The 24,828-nt window shown below is 42.0% G+C and overlaps 1 protein-coding gene across 1 annotated transcript in view; it reads right to left on the bottom strand.

Annotated features, from left to right (window-relative positions):
- LOC131679305 (uncharacterized) overlaps positions 1-24,828 on the bottom strand; it is a 615,352-nt gene that overhangs the window by 176,357 nt on the left and 414,167 nt on the right. Inside the window, exons 13-15 of the mRNA XM_058960013.1 lie at positions 22,464-22,580; positions 6,205-6,416; positions 5,520-5,669 (exon numbers count right to left, since the gene is read on the bottom strand). Of these exons, the coding sequence (XP_058815996.1) occupies positions 5,520-5,669; positions 6,205-6,416; positions 22,464-22,580 (479 nt within the window). The remainder of the gene's footprint in view (positions 1-5,519; positions 5,670-6,204; positions 6,417-22,463; positions 22,581-24,828) is intronic.

Genomic DNA, 24,828 nt, shown 5'->3' with positions numbered 1-24,828 from the left:
GTCGTTCTGTTAGCTATTGATGAGAATATTTCGAAGTCGGCCTATCGATTGTTTTAAGCCTCTCGACCCCCAATAGTTTTACGATTAAAAAGTTTTGACAGTCTATAAGGCCTAGAAGTAAAGGTGGGCATGAAATCATGTATTTTTGTTCATGAATTTTTGAACGGATTATTTTTTCGTGTACAACTGCAACATATCTTTATTTCCACGATTACTACATCGTGAAAATAAAAATATGTAGCAGTTGCACACGATAAAAAATCCGTTTACAAATTCAAAAAAAAAATCACGATTTAGTGAACTGAACGATTTACGAAAATCGTGACCAGGTTCCTGAAATCATGGATAATAATCCTCGCATTCATGAAACTATGAGTGCTTTTAAAAAAACTATTTCGCGCAAAAATGTACCTGGCGTTTTGTAATGATTCTTGTTCATACACTGGTTTGTAGTATCTCATTAAAACAATGCTCATACTTTCAGTAGCTTCACCGCGATTTTTGTAATTTCCCATGCCATATTCATGAGTTTACTGCCGGATTTTTATGGCAAAGTAGCACGATCTATGCTCATAAGTTCAGGGCTTTAGTCACGACATTCATAATTTATATTCACGCTTTTGTGATATTTCATTCGCCAGCTTTGTGTTTGATTTTTCTAAGTGAGTAGTATGACTTATGTTCTTGATTTCAGGATCTCAGTCACTATTTATAGTCCCAAGTAGTGTGATTTGTGTTCATGTTTTCAGGATGACAGACATGATTTTCGTAAGTTATATGCCCGTTACCGTGATATTTTATTCCTGAGCTCACTTTCGAATTTAACTCTTGGAGTAATATGACTCATGTTTATGTTAAATTACTATCGGATTTTTACTCGGAGTAACGCGACAATATGAATTTGGTTCATAAAAGCGTAACTGATTTTCGTTTTCGTTTTCTGTACGAACATTACATCTTATCAAATGAATAGCGATGTTCGAGGTCCTAATAGTTTTTTTTAATCTGCTCCTCGCACCCACTATTAGTCGCTAGAAGCTGGACTCATGAACCAGTTGACGAACAGATGAACGATATTTTATGTCTTTTTTAACTATTTCACTGGAACATCTGGTCAGGTGTGACTATTATACTAGGAATCATGAATCAGTTCACGTATTCATAAATATTATTTTTCGATTTTATGAACTATTGCACCCAAAATTCGATGGGTATGTTTCTATTACTTTTGGGTAAGATTTTATTGTCTTTTCGGTAACAGACCAGGCAATTGCGCATTGCGGTATTAAATTCATATTCCCGCAAAGGTAGTAAACGGTGGAATGACGAACTTCGGTTGCTGTTCATGTACGTGTATCACACAACCAAACAATTTTCAGTATGTGTCAACCTGGGCTCTGATCGTATGTAGGATAATTTGGTCGATTTCTATGATAGTGTTAGTATTGGGTCAAACCAACCAAAATTCAGGCAAATTTCTATCAAATTCAGGCTGGAATCTGCCCCAATATTGGCAAAAACCAGCCAGAGTTACGGATTTTTTACTGGGTAGATTGGAAAGTGAAATAAAAATTATAGGCAGTTTTCGGATCTGGCGAAGTTCCCGAACCGGACCAGTTCTCGGATCCGGACCAGTTACAAAACCTTGTCCTCCCGGAGCCGGACCAGTTTCCGGATGGGGACCAGCACCCGGATCCGGACCAGTTCCCGGATCCGGACCAGTGCCCGGATCTGAACCAGTCCCTGAATCCAACCCATCCCGTATTCCTCTTGCCAGGTCCGGACCTGGACCAGGCCCAGACCTGGTGCTTAGATCCAGAGAAGTGTCTGGATCCGGACCCTTGGCCGAGTTTAGGGTGTGCACTAGAGTGACAGGAAAAAAATGACCCCTATCGGCCCACCCCTGAGTCGATTTATAGTCCCATCAGGAGTACTTGTTCCAAATTTGAAGCAAATCGGACAAGTCTAGCTACTGGACCAACGTGCCTGAAGTTTGCATGAGATTTTTCTACAATTTACATGGAGAAAACCCACTAACTCGCATTTTTGCCGCTGGGTGGCACTGTATGCATCGTATTATCACTGAAAGTGAAAATAAGAAAGATAATTTAATTGTCTACAACTTTGTCGAAGACTGCTAATGAATCCGGCTTTGTTAAAAGAAGTTATTAAACTTTTAGCGAAGTGAGTCAGTTTTCCATAGGGCCTATCAGTGCACGAACGAATCATTTTTGTGAAATAACCGTTGGATTTAGCTCAATAGTATGTCCAGAAGAATTGTAGTAAATAATAGGAGTCATGTTTTGGTTAGAAAATTTTAGTTCCATATTGTACCGCATAGAGGGCGCCAACACTAGCTTTTCAACGGAGACAGATAGAAATTAGGTTTCTTCCACAAAGTTGTAGAACAGGCATTTTTCAATAATTTTCCCGAACATCTCGATATTCTATCTTTTCTATGAAAAGTTAGTGTTGGCGCCCTCTATGCGATCACAGTTGGAACTAAATTTTTCCAACCAAAACACAACTCATATTATGTGGTATAATTCTTCTGAACATACTATTGAGCTAAACCTAACTGTTATTTCACAAAACTGTATAGTTCGTGGGAATCGAGTACTGATACATAACCTTGCACTGCTAGGCCCTATGGAAAACTGACTCAGACATCACTTCGTTAAAAATTTAATAACTTCTTTTAACAAAGCCGGATTGACTAGCAGTCTTCGACAAAGTTGTAAACAATTAAATTATCTTTCTTATTTTCATTTTCAGTGATAATACGATGCATACAGTGCCACCCAGCGGCAAAAATGCGAGTTAGTGGGTTTTCTCCATGTAAATTGTAGAAAAATCTCATACAAACTTCAGGCACGTTGGTCCGGTAGCTAGACTTGTCCGATTTGCTTCAAATTTGGTGCAAGAACTCCTGGTGGGACTAGGAATCGAATCAGGGGTGGGCCGATTGAGTTTTCAAAAATTCATTATTTTTCTGGGCAGTCTAGTGTGCACAAGCTCGAATGCTAAGTCGTTACTATTATACTAGGAATCATGAACTAGTTCACGAATACATGAAAATTATTGCATAGTTTTGTGAAATTTTTCATGATCGTGAATGGCGAGTTGTGGCTAATTCACTAGAAATCATGATTTAGTTCACGTATACATGAATAACACGTTATGATTTTGTGAACTATTTCACGAACATGGATAGTGCATCACGGAAAAACGCTGTAGAAAATTCCCTAGTGGACAGATTCTTTTCAAAGTTTCAGACAATAAAATATAATCCATCAGTAAGGGGAAGTGTGCCGATTCGGACCCGTAGCCAATTTGAACCCCTAGCTGTTTCTCAGCTATGGTAAAATTATGAATAGCGTATGTATCATTTTCATGATTGTCATGTAGCTCTGTTCTATCTCACACATTTTTGGGATCTCAGTTTTCGTGGGCTTGCGCTAGGGGCGAATGTTGTTTTCGAGCGCTTGTTGTGAAAAATGTGTAAGACGAAAAACAAGATTTTTGTTAGCAACAACAATTCATTAAATCAAATTTATTAACGTGATTTTGGATCTACCAGATAATATCGCAACGCAATAACTATCGAGACTATCAACTGTTTTCATTTAATCGGTGTGTGAATAATAGAATATGGGGTGGTCAAATTCGGACCTTTTTTCCGTATATACGATCTGAAATGCGATAAGTTTTCGTAAATCGGTTGAGGGATTGCGATGTTATAGCTATTTTTAAGTAATTTGGGCCAGCTCTTACTTACTATTGTAGATTTGCTACAAAGTTTGATATATCGAAAAAAAACTTCTCATTTCACAATTTAGTGAAAATCAAATTGTCCAAAATAGGAATTAAATGCTATTGCACAAAATCGATAAGCAATGGGTAGTCAGAATTGGAACAGGGTGGGAGTAATTCGGACGTTTCATGTACTTTTGCGCAGAACCGTTTATACACAACACGGTAAAATATCGGAAAAAGTCGCCTTAAAAATGTACGAAATTGTTAAGGCTTTCAGGAAAAAAAAAATATTTGTGAATCGGCTGACACGTTCCATTTCTATAGCTCATAAACCCTTACTAGGTCCAAATTGGCCCAGTTCCCCCTAAGCTTTTGATTTATTTATTTTATTCAACTTCGACACCATGACCGTACGCTTGCACCTTACGCTTAACTCCACTCATTAGGTTCTGTACAACATCTGGCTGCAGCTTATTCAGTACGGAAGTCCACATTTTCTTCATGTTTTCCTCAAATTTGACCTTCTTGGGATGCTTTTGTAGTGCCTGTTTCATAATTGTCCAGTATTTTTCGATGAGCCTTAGTCCTGGTGCGTTGGAAAGGCGATTCAGGTCCTGTTGGCTTTGTACTACTCCAGGACAACATTTGATTTGCGGCACGAAACTAAATCTGACCAGAAGATAGTGGAGGTTTCGTGTTGTTTCAACAGAGCATGCAGACGCTTCTGTAGACACTCCTTGAGGTACAGTCCCTTCCGGTCCTTGGTTCTCTGAATGAAAGACTTGAACAGATTTAATTTTTTGGCCACATCCCCGACAGAAGCATTGGAATTCCGCTTAAACACTTTCGCTACACACTTGTGATCCTGATCATTAATAGAACATCCATTCTAACTGCATTTCTCTTTCGTTCGATACTCAGAGTTTGGTAGTTATGTTTGATCACATGACTCACCGTTGACTGCACGATTCCTAGTTGTTTTCCGATATCCCGATGAGAGAGTTGAGCAAAATCATTTCGCGACGTTGCTTTTCGGGTGATGCCATGTTTTTTAATTTTCGAAAAACTGACAGCGATAAAAATACAGTGTAAACAATACACTCTAAACGACTTCTACCCAATTTTTCAAATGAGAACACCCAATGGGCTTTTTTCTACATCGCTTTTTCCGTGATGCAATTTGATGTGGGACATGCTTTAATATATTTGGAATCATGAACGACTTCACGATGAGTAAAAGGATTCATTAATGATATTACCGGTTTCGTGAAATAGCTCACGATAAAATATGTTTTGATTTTGTGAACTACTACACATCCACGAAAGCCTGATCATATTCAAGGTGTAACAAATCATGAATCAGGTCACGTCGCATCGTCGGACTCTGAACAATATTCCAAAAGCTATAAATGAAATCACGATTCAATCTTGGTTCATAAAGTTGCGAACTAGTTCACGTACAGAAAATGTAGATGTGGCAACACTGCACAGCAGCTATAATTTGCATAAAGTAAATCAATAAAAATCAGCCCCGCATTTACCCTGTCTGATGTAAATGTGGGTTGGATATGATGGATATACGAGCTTTGATCATGATGCGATGATTCTGATGATGATGATGATGAAGATTGCAAACGATGGTGACGTTGATGAATGTATCAGGTAGCTGGATGGGTCACGAAGGAAACGAGACGCGTATTGTATAATTTAGAGTAAACATGCACAGTTCAAACACTCACCGGTCAGTTGCAGGAGAGATTTACCTGTTTTTGGCAAAGTAGAACCGGGGCAAAAACGTGGTCAGGTTTTTGTACGAAATGACGGTCACCAGGACGGTCCCGTTGGATACGATATCTAGCAGCGAACTGGTTACGTCCATCTCCATGTACAGCTGATCCGAGTACAGTTGATCACTAGAGAAAGAGGGAGGTGGTGGTACCGGAGTTAATTAAATTCTATAATAAATCACTGCTGGCTGCTGGTGTGTGCTTTGGCCTAATGAGCTCTTTCTGCATGGTGTGTTTTCAATCTATCAATCATTGTTTCTATAATTATTTTCTATTGCTTTAATTACCATAGTTAAACACAAATGCAGTTAATTTTTAAGGAAGTTGTAATTTACATTTACGTTGCTTTCGTTTACACAGATTAATTTGATGCGCATTTAACGTGCTCTAAAAAAATAGAAAGTGCAGCTATTTTTAATCCAAACTTCGCGCTACGGTGATTTTTAACCCATTATTTCAGTGTCATATTACTAATCCATGTTCAAATCGAAAATATGGCAGTGAAGGTTGTGCAGCTTAGGTACTATAAATTTAGTTCGAATTTTTTTTACAAATGCTGATAACCGCAAAACAGGAACTCATAGTTTAGTTAAAGCTCACCAATATACTAATACCTCAGTATTCTTAGAATGGGAGTGTCATAGCAGCATTAATCACCTACCCGTAAATTTGTAAATTGAACGGTAATCCTTTGACCGACTCTGTGTACAAGTAGAAGGAATTAAGCTGGTGTGTCACTGTTGTGGTTGCAGCAAGGGATGCCTTTGAGGAGGATGATGACGACAGCGAGGAGGAGGAGGAAATCGGAGCGGCCATGGTGGTTTCACGGTTCAACGCTGCCGCTTGGACTAGATCTTGTAGTTGCTTGATTTGCTGGAAAATAAGTTGGAAGAAAGGGAAATGTTCGATGTTACGCTTGATTGTTGTGCGATTGATTGATAAGACTATAGTTTGGCTCAAGACAGTGTATCTCCAGCTGGTTTTAATGAGATGTGACTGTTTTGAGGATTCGCGAAAATACGGTAATGATTATTACTTCCGGATTAAAGGCGAGTTGCGGAATCAATTTTAGATTATTTACTGCTCCTAGAATTCAATGTGTTAATTCTCGAACTGTCATTCGACTGTCAACTTATAACTGAAAGACCTTGAAAACTTGAAGCATTCATCTAAACATATTAATCTCGTAGTAGATTTTGATTTTTTAGTCTTGTAGTAGATTTCGAAATGAACATTGTGAAATATTTTTTTTATGTTTTTAACGACATTCAATTAGCGAGGGACTGGAAAGCGAAGTATATTTTTCAATAATAAGAGCCATAGTACTCAAGGGAGAGTTGAAGGAAGAAAGTAGAAAAGCGTGGAAAAGGGTCATTTGAGCAAGCTTTGAGTTTACCGGCGACCGGGTTACATATCTTTTTGCGCGAAAAATGTTTGTTTGAAAGAAAGTTTGAATTTACGTCCTTAAAGCAATAATTTCATTACATCAATCTTACAGTATTTTGGTAGTACCAAACCATTTTCCATTTAAGAGTTTTGCGGTGATCACGATTGAAGACCAATAGATCAACTAAATACCCAAAACTCAAATATTTTCATTAGTACAGTCTTCCCATTAACATCGACAAGTATGCACCCATGTACAAAATTTCGTGCACGCGTTCATCCTCAAACATGCTTTGCCTTTGTGTACAGGTTTGCATCGAACACCGAACCCAAGCGAACGATGTGCAAATTTAAGTTTAAATACTGTGTACGTACACCGTGTTCGTACACAAGAAAGGTAAGCACAAAACAGAATGATTCAACGCTAGTGATGATGAATGAGAGAAAGAGAAAGCTAGTATCAAGATCCTAATCTAGTTTAAAATTTCAAGCTACCACTGCTCTTGGTAGACGAAGCGCCCTTGGAAGCGTTGTAACTTTCGATTTATTTCTCAGGTCTCTAAAAAAAATTGGGAGAATATTCTCAAGGAGTTTTACTTTCCGATAAAGTAATAAAAATTTTTTTTCGATTTGTTGAAAAATAAAAAGGTATGTAACCCCTTTAAACAAAAGAAAAAAATAAACATTTTTAACAGCTATTTTTCTTATGCGGTCGCTTTTAAACCGCTCTGCACTATATATTCGAATATCCTGTGACTCCACCAAGTTCACGAACCGACTCAAATAATAACGCTATGAATATAGCTTTAAAATAGAATAGAATATAGAATAGCTTTAAAAATTGGTATTACAATTGTAATCGATAGGACCAGTATCACCAATTTCAATACCCATACCCACCAACCTAGCACGTGTACTTTGCGCGGATGCAATTTCAAATCCCATTACCACTTACCACAGTGGCACGCCTCGACCACGGACCGAATCTCATTTCATCGCTATTTGGCGTGGTGGTCAGTTTACTTCGTCACCCACCCCTTACTCCAGCGCTCAGCTCTTCTTCGCTTTTACTTCACGGTTGAAACTTTTCTATTTGTAATTCATCCGCACAAGCCACTCGAACATCTCAACTCTCGACGGATCGAATTAGTTTCGGTAACGGTTACGGCGTGTTTGTGCCCCCACCCCCTCCCTTTTGGTGGTGGAGCAGCGAGTAACGAAATCAATCATTCGAATTTTGTGAATAACTTAGCAGCTTGCTGGAAACGCTGCACATTTGGCAAGCTTTGGGGCACTGGATCCAGTGGATAATTGATTTGATTGGAGAAAGTTTCGACAACAGCTGGTGGTTGTTGGCGATTCCAAGGGATGATTCTATTAGTGTTTACTCAGGATGATTAAAAATTAATAGGATTGTTCTAATTTTTGCGGGAAGGTTGTTTAAGTACAATCTTAATATATCTTCGATAGCATTACTCCCTATAAATCCAACGCATCAATATAGATCAGTTTTTATATTCATTCCTTCTCTGATATTTTAAAGATTATTATTATAATTGATTTCATAGAGCTTTCGTGTCTTCAACAACATTTTTTCAAATGGAACTCTCAACCATTTTGTATCTTCAACAAACAATCTAAGTATTTTATTAATTTGTTTCAAAGAGATATTTTTCCATAATTACTTCTAGGGGGACTAATTTTAGAAATTATGGTACTAAAACTTTAAGTTGCACTGTAAAACTTCATCAAAAATATTAAACCTCCAAAGTTGACGTTATCGAAACTAAGAAACTTTCGCAGAAAAAAAACTCTTTTTAAACTTTTTCATTTCACTTTTCTATATTTTAATTATTTTTTTTTTAAACTATGCTACCGAAACCTTGTATGTAAAATCCAATTACGCCATTCAATTCGATTGTAAAACTTCAAATGAATGAGCAATTCACTCAGCTGTGAACACATGACTTTTGTCAACTAGACTAGAGATTTGTACTTTCATCGGGGGTATCGCGAGAGATTGCGCTGGTGCTCGTTTGGTTCTTACATTGCATTGGCTGTGCTACCCACAATATGACGAATGGTTCACTCTCATTTATCTGCACGGAAATGCTACAACTCGTGAAGCGAGGGCATAACGTCGGAGTACGTGGTTTAATTTTGGGGCAAAATAAAAATAAATCATTTACTATCTGAATATTAGCTACGCGGGAAACGTTTTGCCATATATAAAAGCACTTTACAATTTTTAGAAATTGCTGATAAGGATTCCCGACAAAATCTCGACAAACATGTCAAATGGTCCTAAGTGCAAATGAGAGCCTCTCTTTGTTTACTTTCTCTTTCGATTATTACGGCGTCAGCATAAAACTTTTCAATATTGTTTCAGGATTTATCGGAAAACGCTTATTTCGACTAGCATATTATGAACAAACGTATAAAAGGACGAGTTATTAGCGAAAGAGCAAGTAAACAAAGAGAAACTGTCATTTTCACTTAGGACCACTTGACATGTTTGGCTAGAAATGGGGGTATCTAATAAAGATATGATTCACCTACAAATGCTGTACGAAAACAGTACAAATCATCTTCCCGAAGTTACCGCACATTCCGAGCAGTTTCTTTCCGTTTACTACCAGAACGTACGAGGAATGAGAACGAAAACACAAGAATTCCATCTAGCGCTTTCTTCTAGTGACTACGACGTCATTGTCCTTACGGAAACCTGGCTGCGCGAAGACATATTAAACGCTCTCGAACTACGTAATATATCGCTGCGACCGCAACTCAACAACCAGTCATCTGCGTCGAGGCAGTGGCGTCCTAATAGCGGTAAAGAACAAGCTCGTAGGCTTGCAGCTAAGCTTGTCTGGAATTGAACGCCTGGAGCAAATCGCCGTGCGTATCGCCCTCCCGAATCAATCTGTATATATTAGCTGTGTTTATCTCAGGCCAAATAGTGATCCGGGTTTGTATCACGCGTACGCTAATGCCGTTCAAACAATTCTAGACAATGCTGGCAGCACCGACACTTTTTTTTATTTAGATTATAGAGGTTTTAACCTTAAGGTCATTCGCCTCTTCGAGTTAGAAAAATCTCTTATGAAAAATTTCTAACTCTATGTGCGGGGTCGGGACTCGAACCCAGGTGCTCTGCGTACAAGGCAATCGATTTACCAACTACGCTACGCCCAGCCACAGCACCGACACTGTTCTTGTCTTTGGAGACTACAATCTTCCACGCCTTCAGTGGTCGCTCGATAATGATCTAAAATGTTACCTACCTATTAATGCCTCTTCGGAACAAGAAATAGCTGTAACGGAGTCTATGGTTGCAGGCGGTCTGTACCAGATCTGCTCATTGACGAATGTGAACGGGAGGATCCTCGATCTTGCATTCGTAAACAACACGGATATCGTAGAGCTGCTTGAACCTCCGACTGCTATTCTCAAAGTCGATCCTCACCACAAACCGTTTGTCCTGCGGCTAGATGTACGCACCAACACTGGAGACGATTCATTTCATTCGATTGGCGAGCTTGATTTTGACTTTAACCGTTGCAACTTTGACGAAATCTCCGCACTGATTGCCACTGTCGACTGGACCGACTTAATGTGTTGTAATGAGCTTGACGAAGCAGTCGCGCTGTTTTATGGAAAAGTATATGACATACTCCGCCTAAAGGTTCCACTGAAACGAGTCAACAGGAGGGTGGATTTCAAATTTCCATGGTGGAACGCTGAGATTCGCCGTTTGCGTAATGCACTGCGAAAACAACGCAAGCGTTATTTCCGCCATAAATCAGACGAAAACAAAGTTACTCTTCGACGGATAGAACTGCAATACGAAACGGCCCGGAATTCCGCTTTTCGTGAGTATTTGAAGTACGAGCCTTCGCGATCACCCCGCAACATTTTGGAAATTCGTTAGCAGCAGAAAACGATCTGGTAGTACTCCCACTGACGTTTTCCTTGGAAACGCAAGCGCGCAATATCCAGGTGATACCGTCAATTTGTTTGCTGATTTCTTTCGCGGAGTGTTTAGAAGCGACTATACCGTCCCTCCGGAAGAGTATTTGGAAACATTACTATCGTACAACATAAATCTCCCCCGTCCCACTGTAAGCCGAGCTGACGTCTGGAAGGCTCTGACTGCTGTTGATTCGTCGAAAGGGCCTGGCCCCGATCATCTCTCGCCCCAATTTAAGAAAAGCTTCGCCCACGTGCTGTCTCTTCCGGTGTGCATCATTTTCAATCGCTCTCTCGCTGAAGGCATTTTTCCTATCGCCTGGAAAGAAGCTGCTATCGTTCCCATTCACAAGGCTGGAAATATTCACAACGTCGAAAATTACAGAGGTATCTCATTATTAAACTGTCTCTCCAAAGTTCTCGAAAAGCTGGTTTACAACGTCACGTATGCAGCTGCATCCTACATTATCTCGGAGTATCAACACGGATTTGGCACAAAATGATCAACAACTTCTAACCTGATAGCTTACACTTCTAAGTTGTTTCCCGCCGTCGAGAAGCGTCATCAGGTGAACACAATTTACGTCGATTTCTCAAAAGCTTTCGACAAAGTACCGCAAAACATCGCAATCTTGAAATTAAAGCGTTTGAGATTTCCCACCTGGCTGACTAACTGGTTGCAGTCGTATCTTTCCGATCGCTCGGCATTCGTGAGTATAAAAACACGCGCTCAAGCACATTCAGAACACCAACAGGTGTCCCGCAAGGCAGCCATCTGGGCCCGCTTATTTTTATTCAGTTTATTAACGATATCTGTAGTCAGATCAAGCTAGTAAGCGGACGATCTCAAAATCTTTCGAACTATCGCTTCTGCACTTGACGCCCTAGTGCTTCAAGAAGATATCTGTACTATTCAAGAATGGTGCACACTTAACGGAATGGAAGTCAACGTTAATAAATGCAAAGTAATCAGTTTCGGACGCTTGCTTACTCCAGGACGTTATGAATACAGCCAAAAAGGAAGAACAATTGAAAGCGTCGACTCGATCCGAGACTTGGGAGTGCTCTTCGATAGGAAGTTGAGCTTTTCCGACCATATCACCGCGACAACTGCGAAGGCTTTCGGAATGCTGGGCTTCTTAAAGCGGAACTCGGCGGACTTCGATGATTTCTACGCACTAAAAGCACTTTACTGTGCCCTGATCAGAAGTCCGACTAGAGCGTATACAAAGATGTTTTGTGCCATTCGCCCTCAGGAAACTTCCATGGAATGATCCAGTTGTGTTGCCTCCTTATGCCGATAGATGTATGCTACTCGGTCTGCAGACTCTGGCGAAACGCCGTATCTTCCTGCAAAGAGTTTTTGTTTTCGACTTGCTGTCAGGTAATATCGACAGTCCCGATCTTCCCTCGGGCGTTAATTTGTATGCGCCTCCTCGTGTTCTCCGTAACCCCACTCTGTGGTGGATCCCCAGACACCGTACTTCATATGGACAAAATAATCCACTGGAAAGATGTGGCCGCAGATTTAACGAAGCTTCTTCAGTGTATGATTTTAACGTTTCCAAGCATAGATATAAGATATTAATAAGAAATATATAGTTTTAAAATGTGTCTGTACGGTGTATATCAAAAATAAGGAAATAAATAAAAAAAGGAAATAAATATTTATTTTGAATCGTGTTGTTTGCTCAGAGATCTGCAACCCGTGAAATATTCACCTCGTTGTTGTCTCGGGAATCATAATCTAGTAAACAAATGAAGAAGAACGCTCGGTGTAAGTCGCATCGGTTTTCGCACGAGGCATACGTGCGGCAATGATGACCAAGGAACGCAATGTTCCCATGCTCATATTCATATTTTCACTTTCCAAGCACCGTAAATAGCCAATTAGTGGACATATTTTTATTTTCCTTAATTTTCAATACCAATTTGAATTATAAAGTATTTGAGCTAACGTTTGAGCTCGTGTGACCAGCCCTGATTGATACTTCTTTATTGATCTCACGGAAAAAAATCGTTCGTAAATTCATGAAAAAAGATCACGATTTCGTGAACCGAACGATTTACAAAACCTGTGACCAGGTTCCTGAAATTATGAATAATAAACTTCATATTCATGATACTACTTGTGTTTCCATAAAACTAGTTCGCGCCGAATATACACATGGCGTTATATTCAAATATTTGGCAGAATTACTGTGGTTGTTCCCTTGACATGTTTAGTTTTTGTTGTGATCCTTGTTCCTAATTTGGGAATACACAGCCGACAGTTAAACGATGTTCATGCTTGCAGGAGTTTATTCGCGATTTCTCATCACGTTACCGTCATATTTTATTTTGTGAGTTTACTATCGGATTATTCTGTCAGAGTAGCGTGATTTAGCTGCAGGATCTTTGTCGTGATTTTCGGAATTTTTTTTAACGTTATTGTGATATTTTAGTCCCGAATCTTAGTAACGATTTTCGTTATTTTAATCATAAGAAATGTGATTTATATTCATGATTTCCAGATCCTAGTCACGATTTTTGACATTTTTGTCACTAGTAGTTCTGTTCTTGATTTTTGGATCTTAGTCATCCAAATATTATTGCATGATTTTATGAACTATTTCACGTGTACGAATGGTCAATCGCGACTATTTTACTAGGAATGATGAAAAAGCTCACGAATTAACTTTTATGATTTCGTGAATTATTTCAAGACCACGAGTGGTAAATCGTGACTTTTATAATGGGAATCATGAACCTGTTCACGAATACATGAATAATATTTGATGATGTTGTAAACTATTTCTCGAGCTTGGATAATGGATATATTAGGAATCAGTTCGAAAGGATTGCATGTATTCAGGAATAAAATTTCAAGCTTCGTGAAAAAGTTCTCGAGAAAGTTTTGATTTTATGAACTGATCTTCCTAAATCTATGAATAACATCATAAGTCAACCATTGATTTTAGAAATACTGTTCATAAAGTTGTGCATTAGTTCACGTGCAGAAAATCGATTTGGTTATGACATGGCGGAAACCGAACTAAAGTTCAACAAACGAAAACAAATATTTTTACTAATAATTGCTTTAGGCGAGCGTTACTGAAGTGTGCAAGTCCAGTTTTCGTAATCTGTAAACGTGATTGTTCCAGAATTCATGGCACTTTATTCACGATTGGGGAACAGTTTTTTTTTTTTCCGTGCAGCAATAGCTAAAATTGTATAGAGAATCAATAGATAATAAGGCCTGGGAGTAACAAATCATCGTTCAATGTGCAACTTCTGATAATTCCAATTTGTTTATTGATTAATATCTTCCCCGGCCAGGTTCGAAAAAAAAACATCGCAGCACGAAAGGGAAGGAATTGTAGTCCGACACTTGCATTTACTAGAGGCCATATATATTAATGCGCACTTCAATAGTACCACGGAAGGAGAAAAATTGTTAATAAGGATAGGGATTTGAAATTGTACAGGAGTTCATGCGCGATTGATCATTTTAGGAAACTTATTAGGTATCTTAAATAAGTTTTAGGAATATCGTAACTGTGAATTCCCAATTGTTTTCGCAACGAGAATATGATATAATTTTGAGCGGCCCAAAATAAGCATGTGGGCGTAGCGTATTGGTAAATCGATTGCCTTGTACGCAGCGCACCTGGGTTCAAGTCCCGACCCCGCACATAGGGTTAGAAATTTTTCATAAGAGATTTTTCTAACCCGAAGAGGCGAATGACCTTAAAGTTAAAACCTCTATAATCGAAATAAAAAAAAAAAAAAAAAAAAAAAAAAAGCATTAATTGGAAGTCACGCATATGGTCCATTGAACGAGCAACCGTTGATGCTTTAAGACGATTTCGCAAGCTTCTCAGAGCAGCGTACACTCAGTGCACTAGCGCGACCGCCGGAAGGTTAACAACTTACTACGGACCAGTGCTGCAAAAATTTAAAATCAGATACCTATTTCTGCTTGTATTTACCGAAACCAACATTCAGATTCGCCGCCTCCCTCATTCATTAACTTTCCAACTGACTGAAATTTTAAGCAGAATCGAATGTTTAGTGCATAGGAAACATAAATTTTTTTTATCAACCAAATCATTCATGTGTTATTAGTAGACAGCAGCCCCTGATGACACGCGCGTGTGCCTTTTATTCTAATTACTAGAACAAGATTGGAGGCAGTAAGATTGAAATGAAACTAACTTACTAATTTAAAACAATGTGTTAGAAATGCAAAGATATGCAAGAAATAAAGAAGTGACCTTTGGTTTGGTGGCAAATCATGTGCATGTACAGCACAAAAGTATTTGAAAGTGAGAAATATTATTACAATGAACATGATTTAACATTCCGGAAATTGGTAACTGGTTTTCGATCCTTCCCCCCGAATTATTTTCATTTCTCAACCCTTATACATGATTCAATAGTCAAACTTATACTCAGACAAGATCATGCGTATTTCCTGCGAACAATTAATACCCTGTGGATTAGTTTCATAATTGGTCGAAACCGAGCCAAAAAATTAGTTAGCTCAGTCCAAAAAAATTTCAGCTAGACTGGTATCACCCGGGGGTGGGCGTAGCGTAGTTAGTAAATCGATTGCCTTGTACGCAGCGCACCTGGGTTCGAGTCCCGACGCCGCACATAGGGTTAGAAATTTTTCATGAGATTTTTCTAACCCGAAGAGGCGAATGACCTTAAGGTTAAAACCTCTATAATCGAAATAAAAAAAAACTGGTATCACCCGGTGGATATATTATCCCTTACAATGCCATCAAATCAACGAAGATTTAAAATTACATACGACAAAATATGTGCAATTTTGAAAATAATAAAATAATGTCTACTCTTTAGTTGCTAGAAAAAAGATAGGAACAAATTATTTGCATAACCAAGTTGGCTCATCTTCACAGATAGTTTTGTTGATGAATTACCTTATAAAAATAGGTGATAAGGTATGCGGTGGAAAATAGCTGAACCTCGCCACAAATGCTCGATCATGCAGTAGGGTTACTGTTTTTTTTTTTTTTTTTTTTTTTTACAATGGAGAAGACCTTTATGTCCTAGCCCAGTACACGTGCTAACGGTAGGGTCCAATCTACCACACGGGGTGCACTGGGGGCGTGTCGGACTCGAATGGTGACCAGCCATTAATACCGACTAAACTCCATTGGGCTCCGCCATCATTCCTCCCAGGAACTACCTCTCGGTATTACTTCTGGGGGGATGGCTGTACTAAGTGTACTCATTCACTCTCACTCACGCGATCATACATCCTGTATGAGGCTTACTTGGGTGCTCTCTCAATCACACTTTGATTCACTCTCAAACACTCCCACATGAGGCTGACTTTTGTGCTCACCTTTTACGTTCCATGCGAGGCTGACTTGTGTGCTCACCTTACTCATTCCTTGCTAGGCTTACTTTTGTGCTCGCCCTACCCATCCATGTGAGGCTGACTTGGGTGCTCACCCTATCACCTGATTCACTCTCAATCGTGCCACTCTATTGTACCTTTGTCACTCCCTCTGGCATCCCATGTGGGACATTTTTCTTAGGCCCCACTTCTGACATACCATGCGAGGCTGACTTTTGTGCTCACCTTTTTCATTCCTTGCTAGGCTGACTTTTGTGCTAGCCTCTACCAACCTGTGAGGCTGACTTTTATGCTCACCCTTAACATGCAATGTGAGACTGACTTGGATGCTCACCCTTTCACTCCTCTGCCACACCATGAGGCATCGATAGCTTAGTTCCAACATACTACGCTACGACCCTCCCGTCTTGGCATGAGGCAGTCCACTTATACGCCTATACACTCACTCTTCTGTCTTGCTTCGGGGTGGCTGGGTTTACCCCTTACGCGGTTGCCATTCGCTGCGCCAACCTACCTCGGCATGAACAGACCTTTCACTCTCTTATTTTGCGCTTGGCCTTTTTCGCTCCAGCTAACCAATCACTAGTTAGCCGTGCCCGCCGTCTGTTGCTCGGTTCGCCAGATTACCTGTAGCCTACTGGCAATCTGGATGGTAGCAGCCGAGACTGCGTTCCACTTCTCCACCGTTTGACACATCCGCTGGATAAAGGTATCCGGGGTTGTGTCCCAGCCACAGACGTCAAGCATTGCTCTTCTTTCGACGTCGAACCGATGACATACGAACAGTATGTGTTCGGCAGTTTCATCTACACCTGGGCAGTCCGGGCAGACTGGGACCTCCGCGTGCCCGAACCTGTGGAGGTACTGACGGAAACAGCCATGGCCTGACAGGAATTGTGTCAGGTGGAAGTGAACTTCCCCATGGGGTCTTCCCACCCAGCTCGATATGCTAGGTATCAGCCGGTGGGTCCACCTACCTTTCGAGGAGTTGTCCCACTCACGCTGCCATCTGGCGACCGAGGTCACCCTGGTGCGCTCGCGGGCTCCCCTATTTCCACGTAGCTCAAAGCACTCCTCATCTTCCCGAATGACCAGCCCGACTGGCATCATGCTCGCTATCACGCAGGATGCATCGTGTGATACCGTGCGGTAGGCAGATATCACTCTGAGGCACATCACGCGGTAGGTGCTCTCCAGTTTCTGTAGGTAACTGGTTACCCTCAGTGCTCTTGACCATGACGGGCCGCCGTACCTGAGGATAGATACGGCAACGCCTGCCAGTAACCTACGTCTACTGGCGCACACCTTTGAGCTGTTGGACATCATTCTCGATAGTGCCGCAACAGCAGTCGACGCTCTCTTGCACGTATAGTCGACATGGCTGCCGAAGGTCAGCTTGTCGTCTATAATGACTCCGAGAGACTTCAGACTTCGCTGTGAAGTGATCGCGACTTCTCCCACATGGATAACTGCATGTTGTGCCGACTTGCGGTTGTTGACGATAACTACCTCCGTCTTATGATGAGCGAGCTCCAGGCCTCTCGCGCTCATCCATTCCTCCACCGTGCTAATCGCGTGTTCTGCGGTTAGTTCTACCTCAGGAATTGACTCCCCGTAGACCTCCAAGGTTACGTCGTCGGCAAAGCCGACGATCTTGACCCCAGGAGGGAACTTCAGTCTCAGAACCCCGTCATACATGAGGTTCCATAGCACCGGGCCTAGGATCGAGCCCTGCGGGACTCCGGCGGTAATCGGAACCCTTTTCTGACCGGCATCGGTCTCGTATAGCAGTACGCGGTTTTGGAAGTAACTTTCCAGGATCCGGTACAGACCCACCGGTAGGCTAAGCCGGTGTAACGAGAGCGCGATGGCATCCCAGCTTGCGCTGTTGAATGCGTTCTTCACGTGAAGTGTCACTAACGCACAGTATCGAATACCTCGCCTTTTTCGTTGGATCGCTATCTCGGCAGTATTTATCACTGAGTTGAGAGCGTCCACTGTGGACTTACCCTTCCGAAAGCCAAACTGGTTGCTTGACAGACCGTCCGTACCTTCCGCGTACGGGGTGAGCCTGTTGAGGATGATCCTCTCAAGCAGTTTGCCAGTCGTGTCTATCAGACAGATTGGTCTGTACGCCGATGGGTCGCCTGGCGGCTTCCCGGGCTTCTGCAACAGCACCAGTTTCTGCCTTTTCCATCTATCGGGGAAACGGCACTCGTCAAGGCATCTCTGCATAGCTAGCCTGAACATGTTCGGGTTCGCTATGATCGCTGCCTTGAGAGCGTTGTTTGGAACTCCATCTGGCCCTGGAGCTTTGTTCATTGCTAGGGATTTAGCCACTGCGAGTAGTTCTTCATTCGTCACTGGAGCCACCATTTCGACCGTGCCCGCACTGTCTCGTAGTGCAGGTGGCCAGGGGCTTGTGGCTCGAGACGGGAAGAGTACTTCGATAATCGTTGCCAACCGGTCCGGAGACCGTTCTGGGGGTGAGGAGCCCCCTTTGGTCTTGGCCATCACAATCCGGTAGGCGTCACCCCACGGATTCGCGTTGGCACTCTCACACAGGTTGTCGAAACACGCTCTCTTGCTGCTTTTAATAGCCTTGTTAAGGGCTAATTTCGCAGCTCGAAACACTTCACTTCTCTCTTGCATCCTCGGTGCGAGCTCTTTGCATCCTACGTCTAGCTCTGAGGCAGGCTGACCGTAGAGCTGCAATCTCGGCACTCCACCAGTATACCGGGCATCTACCGTTTCTTGGCAGTGTTTTTCTCGGCATAGTGGCGTCGCACGCGCGTGATAGAACAGCTACCAGCGCATCCCCGCTTAGACTGTCGGTGTTGGCCTCCAGTCCCAGGGCCGCGGTGAAAGCTTCGCTGTCGAAGTGATTGGACTTCCACCCGCGTACCTGACAGGGATCTCCCGCCCTCGGATGCTGCACACCATAGTTGATCTTAAAGCGGATTGCTAAATGATCGCTATGGGTGTAGCCTTCGTCTACCCTCCATTCCATGCCTGGAGCCAGACTCGGGCTGGCAAAGGTTAAATCAATCCACGCCTCCACTCCGTTTCTACGGAATGTACTAGCGGAGCCATCATTAGCTAGCACAGTATCGAGTTTCGCAAACGCTTCCATTAGCGCTTGGCCCCTGCTATTTATACAGCGGCTGCCCCACTCCACTGCCCAAGCGTTGAAGTCTCTCGCTATTACTACCGGTTTCCGGCCCACGAGGTCCGACGAGAGGCTGTCGATCATCTGGTAGAACTGTTCTATTGGCCACCTTGGTGGGGCGTAGCAGCTGCAATAGAACACACCATTGATCTTGGCAATCGCCACACCCTCGGCGGAGGGGTGTATTACCTCTTGAACCGGGAACCTTCCCGTTGTACAGATTGCCACCATTCCAGACCCGTCCGACACCCAATTGCCGTTGCCGGCAGGGATGCTGTACGGGTCTGATAAGAGGGCGACATCTGTCCTCGACTCCGAGACCGACTGCCACAGCAGCTGTTGGGCTGCTGCACAATGGTTAAGATTTAGCTGTGTGACTCTCACGGCTTCTTCTTATTTAACTCGCCGAAGGGACACGAAGGTCCGCCCATAGCATGTTTATGGGCTTGCTTCTTAGCGGTGCAGATAAGGCACTTATATGCCTTAGTGCACCCCCGCTCTTTATGCCCCTCCTCGCCGCATCGACGACATAGCTTGCTCCTGTCTATGCCTTTGCATTCGTAAGCTTTATGGCCGGATTCTAGGCACCGATAGCACCTGTCCACTGAAGGCGGCTGGGGTATACTAATAGGGCATACCGACCAGCCGATCTTCAGCTTCCCTTTCTCGGTTACCTTTTTGGCATCCGCATTCAGTAGCCTGAGGTAGGCTACTTGGGTGCCAGAGGGTCCGTCCCTCAATCGCACAGAGGCCCGCTCGATTGTGACGCCGCAGTGCTCCTTGACGGCTGCGACGACGTCTTCTGCGGTCGTGAACTCGTCCAAGTGCTTGCACTGGAGAGTTGTTTCCGCACCTAGCGACCTGATTTGGGCGCCCTCACCAAGGACCTCTTGGGCCAAGGCCTTATATACTGCACTTGATTGTGCGCCTCGCTTCAGCACCAGGAGCATCTCTCCCGTGTTGGTGCGTCTTACGCTACGCACATCCTGCCCAAGGGCCGAGAGACTTTCGGCCGCCTTCATCGATTTAAGGACATCGGTGTATTTGTCCTTGTCGGTTTTTAACCACAAGGTTTCGCCTCTGTCCTTGGCCTTCCTCGCAGGCCGCGGTACCTCCGGTTTCGGTGCCGGCTTTTTCTTGGTAACCAGCGTCCAGGGGTTTGAGCCCCCCTGCCCCGGTCGTGCCGGGTTGCTGGTACCATCGCTCTCCACAGCGAGGTCACTCTCGCCCTCGCTTACCTCACCCAGGCGGCGTTTGACCTTGACGGCTGCACGCCGAGTGGTGTCGGTTTTGGCACCCTCGCCTGGCGACTTCCTAGGGCGCTTCGCATTCGATGCCGTCTTGCGATTGCCCTTTCCCTTTCCCTTCGAGGGGAACTCGGTCGCCGCTCCGATCGACGTGGCTGCTCCGTAGAAGGTAAAGGCCACTGTCTGTGAACCTCTATCGACCTTCTCTCTTTCCTCCCTATTGGAGGCCACTGTCTGGGTTTCTCTGTCGGGCCTCTCCCGACATTCCACCCTCTCAACATAGGCCTGCTGTTCCTGTCTTGCGACACGAACAGCTTTCCGGAGCTCCAAGAGGCTCAACTTCAACTCCTTGGCTATGTTCTGCTTTGCGCTAGCGAAGTCGATTATAGAATCGAGTTGCTTCGCTACTTTGCGCATCGCAGCTATTGGCCCCTCCGATGCATTGGTAGGGATATTGCCTACCGCTGCTGGGGGGTCACTGGTGCTTTCGGATGCAGCACTCATCGCTCCACTACTCTCCCCACGGGGGGGAGACCTCGCCAAACCACCTCTTGCGAAGGGGTTTGGCACCTCCGTCTGTTTATTTTTATTTTTATTTACCTCCATGTATAGTCCCACGAGTAGCGCGAGAAATATATGCCCGCCACGCCAGAGCTCCGCATTAGCGTGGTAAGGGACGCTTACTGTGGGGGTTGCCCAGGTACCCCACAGGCTCCGTTAACGATCGAGCATCTTTTTCACCCCCTCGATCACTCATCCCTCGGCACGGGTCGCTTCACGCCTTGGAATTGGGGTTATGCCCTACCTTGCTTTACGTGGTGATCTCGGCCCGGATCATCACAATCATCCTCCTTTACCAGGGCTTTGGACCTGTAGCTCTGGTTCTCAATAGTTCCATGTACGTATGTTATTACAGACGTGCTACTATTGAGATCCGTCATTCGCTAGCGGAGTTCAGTAGGGTTACTGTGCCCTAATTCATCTTGGCACCTCTATTCATCCCACCAATTTGAACACATTAGTTAGAGCAGTGTCTGCTATCTCTCTTCAACGCATTAGCTCAAATGGTAGGATGAATAAGGGTGCATTGTATTCAATTTTTCGCTTCGCACTAGCGCGAGTATTTTACATTTTCCATGCCGCATTCTTAATTGGTCTGCTTCTTAAGAACAAAGCAAAGATGTTAATACCTATATTTAAGCGCAATCCAATCTGTGTAAGCCGAGTTATCAGCGAAATAGTGTAACATCGTGACTAATGAGATGAATAAGGGCACGTCTACCGTAATATAGATAAAGGGAAAACGCCTATTTTTTTCTACATTGTGAAAAACAATAATGTGGCGTCACCACACTCATGTTATTTTTCTTTCGAGTAGTTTTATCACCATGTTTATGAAGAGTTAATCTATGTTTGATATACTAACGCATTCTCTGACTGAACTTATCGTAACACACGTTTGAAAACTTTTTTTAACGCTTTTACAAATTATTTCACGATTGCTTTCTTGTTTATATATCTTTCGCATCCATATTAGTTCACCAGCAACAAAATTGATTCCTCCCACTGAAAATAATGCCACCGCCAACAGCATCGTACAGCGTTATTGCCCCTGGCAGTGGACGAACAGTTCGGATTGATAGCAAAACCTGATAGAATACTACGGGCAGCTAATTAGTGGACTGTCTCATTAGCAATTATATGAAAATTCGTTGTCATGAGAGTGGATTTGTTTTGTTTTTAATTTTTTTTTTCGAAAGAACCGTCGCCCCCCTTACCTGTTGATTATTCAATGATAATTTATTCTGCATAATAACGTCCACCACGCGTAGGATGATGTCCGATGCCACTTCCTGCTCGTGTTGCGTTCCGGTGTTTTCGATGTAGCGAAATATCTGAAATGAGATAACGGAAATGAGAAATGCTTTAATTGATTTTTTTGTTTCCCACGTGCGGTGGCTGCTTGGGTGCGAGTTGATTGGGCTGTCTGATAATGGCTAGCGTTAAGTGTTAAACGGGCAAGAATTTGGGAGAAACTTTCAAAATATAATTTTGACCAATCGTTTGGAATATTTTGTTACATCGTGGATCTTATTACGGGTTTAAATAACAGGAAATTATTAACCATCGTGACTGCATATGCACAATTGGTATGATACATATGTTACGAAAAATTTGACAACAACCCGCAAACCAGCATAGCAATAGCCAAACGCCCCATGAACAGATTCGTGTGGGCAAAAACGCTGAAACCACATCCCAGGAGGACAGCCCGGCCGACTAATACAGACAGATCGAACGATATTGATTTTTGGCAAACAAAGTAATTTCAGTTAGTGTTGAGGGGGAGGGTTGTGATAACACCAATTCGTTAAAAAGGCACATTTAAAAAAATGCTATACAGAGAGTGTTAGTATATTCAATCAATTTCCACATAATAATGCCACAATTAAACAATATTTATTCAAAATTTCATTGCAAAATATTGAAAATTGAGCGATAATGAATCTCCGGGTTTGCTATGTACCAGTGTCGTAGCCAGGGTTTTTATGAGCATTTTTGTTGTTGTATTATAATTATAATTGTCAATTAAATGAACATCAATTATATGAATATGAAGAGCTTCTAAGCAGGACTGAAATTGATAAAAATTTCAAAATATTTCAAATTCGGAACTATTAATGGTGTATATATGAATTGTTGAATTGACTTGATTTGATTAACATTTTATGAAAGAAAATATTTTATAGAGGTTTAAAAGCTGTTTTTATGTTGATTCTTCTTGATTATGGACCGGAATGGCATCTGATAGACTAGTTATTTATGTTTCTAAACTTTCAATAATTTAACAAACTTATATTAAATTTTAGCATTTCCGAAAAATCAACGATTTTCATCAAACTAACAAATCGTATAATCTTTCCATAGACGCCTAACCATTTAAACAATAAATTAGAAAGTTGTTTTTTTGTCTAAGTACCCCTTAAATCAAAATTTGTCACCATTATATTAAAGTATTCAAACAAAAAAGAAACCTTTCATTCCGTCCTACTATGCGAAGTGGTCATTGTTGCTATATCGATCGTTTATTTCATGATGGGTGACGTTAATCAGTAGATCAGTTGGTTCTAAATGGACTATTTTACAATTACCAAAAATATAAGGAGGAGCTTTAAAGTAGTTTAAACTAAAAAAATAAGTTGTTCTTACGAACTTTACTGTGGTATTAAGCATGGGAATGAGAAAGCGACGTTTAAGGTAAAAGTAGTGTGCTGTGGCTTCAGCAAAGTTTCATAGAACCTGATGAAGCAGCCGCATCCGTAAGGATCTTAATTTTTCCTAAAGGGTTACTACAATTTTCGCAATATTTTTTTAAGCAAAATACTAATTTACTACACTTAAAAATTTCTGCGAAATCGCGATTTTTTGGCACCATCTGAATGAAAATACGTGCACGTATTTTGTATCCAATTTCGCAAAATGTACGACTACTATAAATAAAGCAAAAATGGATTTTTAGAAAATCTTTTAGAAAATTTTTCGAAAACACAATGAGAAACATGCAAAATTTGCAAGCCTATTTCAATCAGAGCTGTCCAAAGGGAGCATCTAAATGCTTCATCACATACGGGAAGATTATTTATATAGGTCCCGCATATTCGTTTTACATCAGTCGTCGCACACATGCCAAATGAGCAACATGTTGACTGTATTGTCCGGACGGTACAATAAGCGGTAGACGTTGTGGATTTTTGACTACGTTGGCAGTAGAACACACCTGCACCGAAGTGATTCAATCAAATGCAGGTAATTTATGCATAGAAGTACCGCCCGTTCGATGCAATCATTTGTCGCTCGAATGGCAAACGAGCAACATCATGGCTATATCCTTCGGACGGTTCGTGTACATGCAAAATTTGGGGAATAAAACCCTAGTAATAATTGTAGTTTTATGACACTCTTTAAACCTTTCTAAAAACCTAGATTGATTGCTTTTAGTGTGCTATAGCAACTTTAATTGTTATATGAGAATATTCCAAACACCCTTTTTCCCACATTTTTCTTGAGGAATAAACATATCTCGATTCAAATACTAAGGTTACTTGCTTTGAACAAAAGAATAAATTTCAGAGTCCTGCTTCA

Source organism: Topomyia yanbarensis, chromosome 2 (genome assembly GCF_030247195.1).
Source record: "Topomyia yanbarensis strain Yona2022 chromosome 2, ASM3024719v1, whole genome shotgun sequence".
NCBI classification, from domain to species: domain Eukaryota; kingdom Metazoa; phylum Arthropoda; class Insecta; order Diptera; family Culicidae; genus Topomyia; species Topomyia yanbarensis.
The sequence above is the reverse complement of the archived record's forward strand: the minus strand, read 5'-3'. Positions and strand labels throughout refer to the sequence as shown.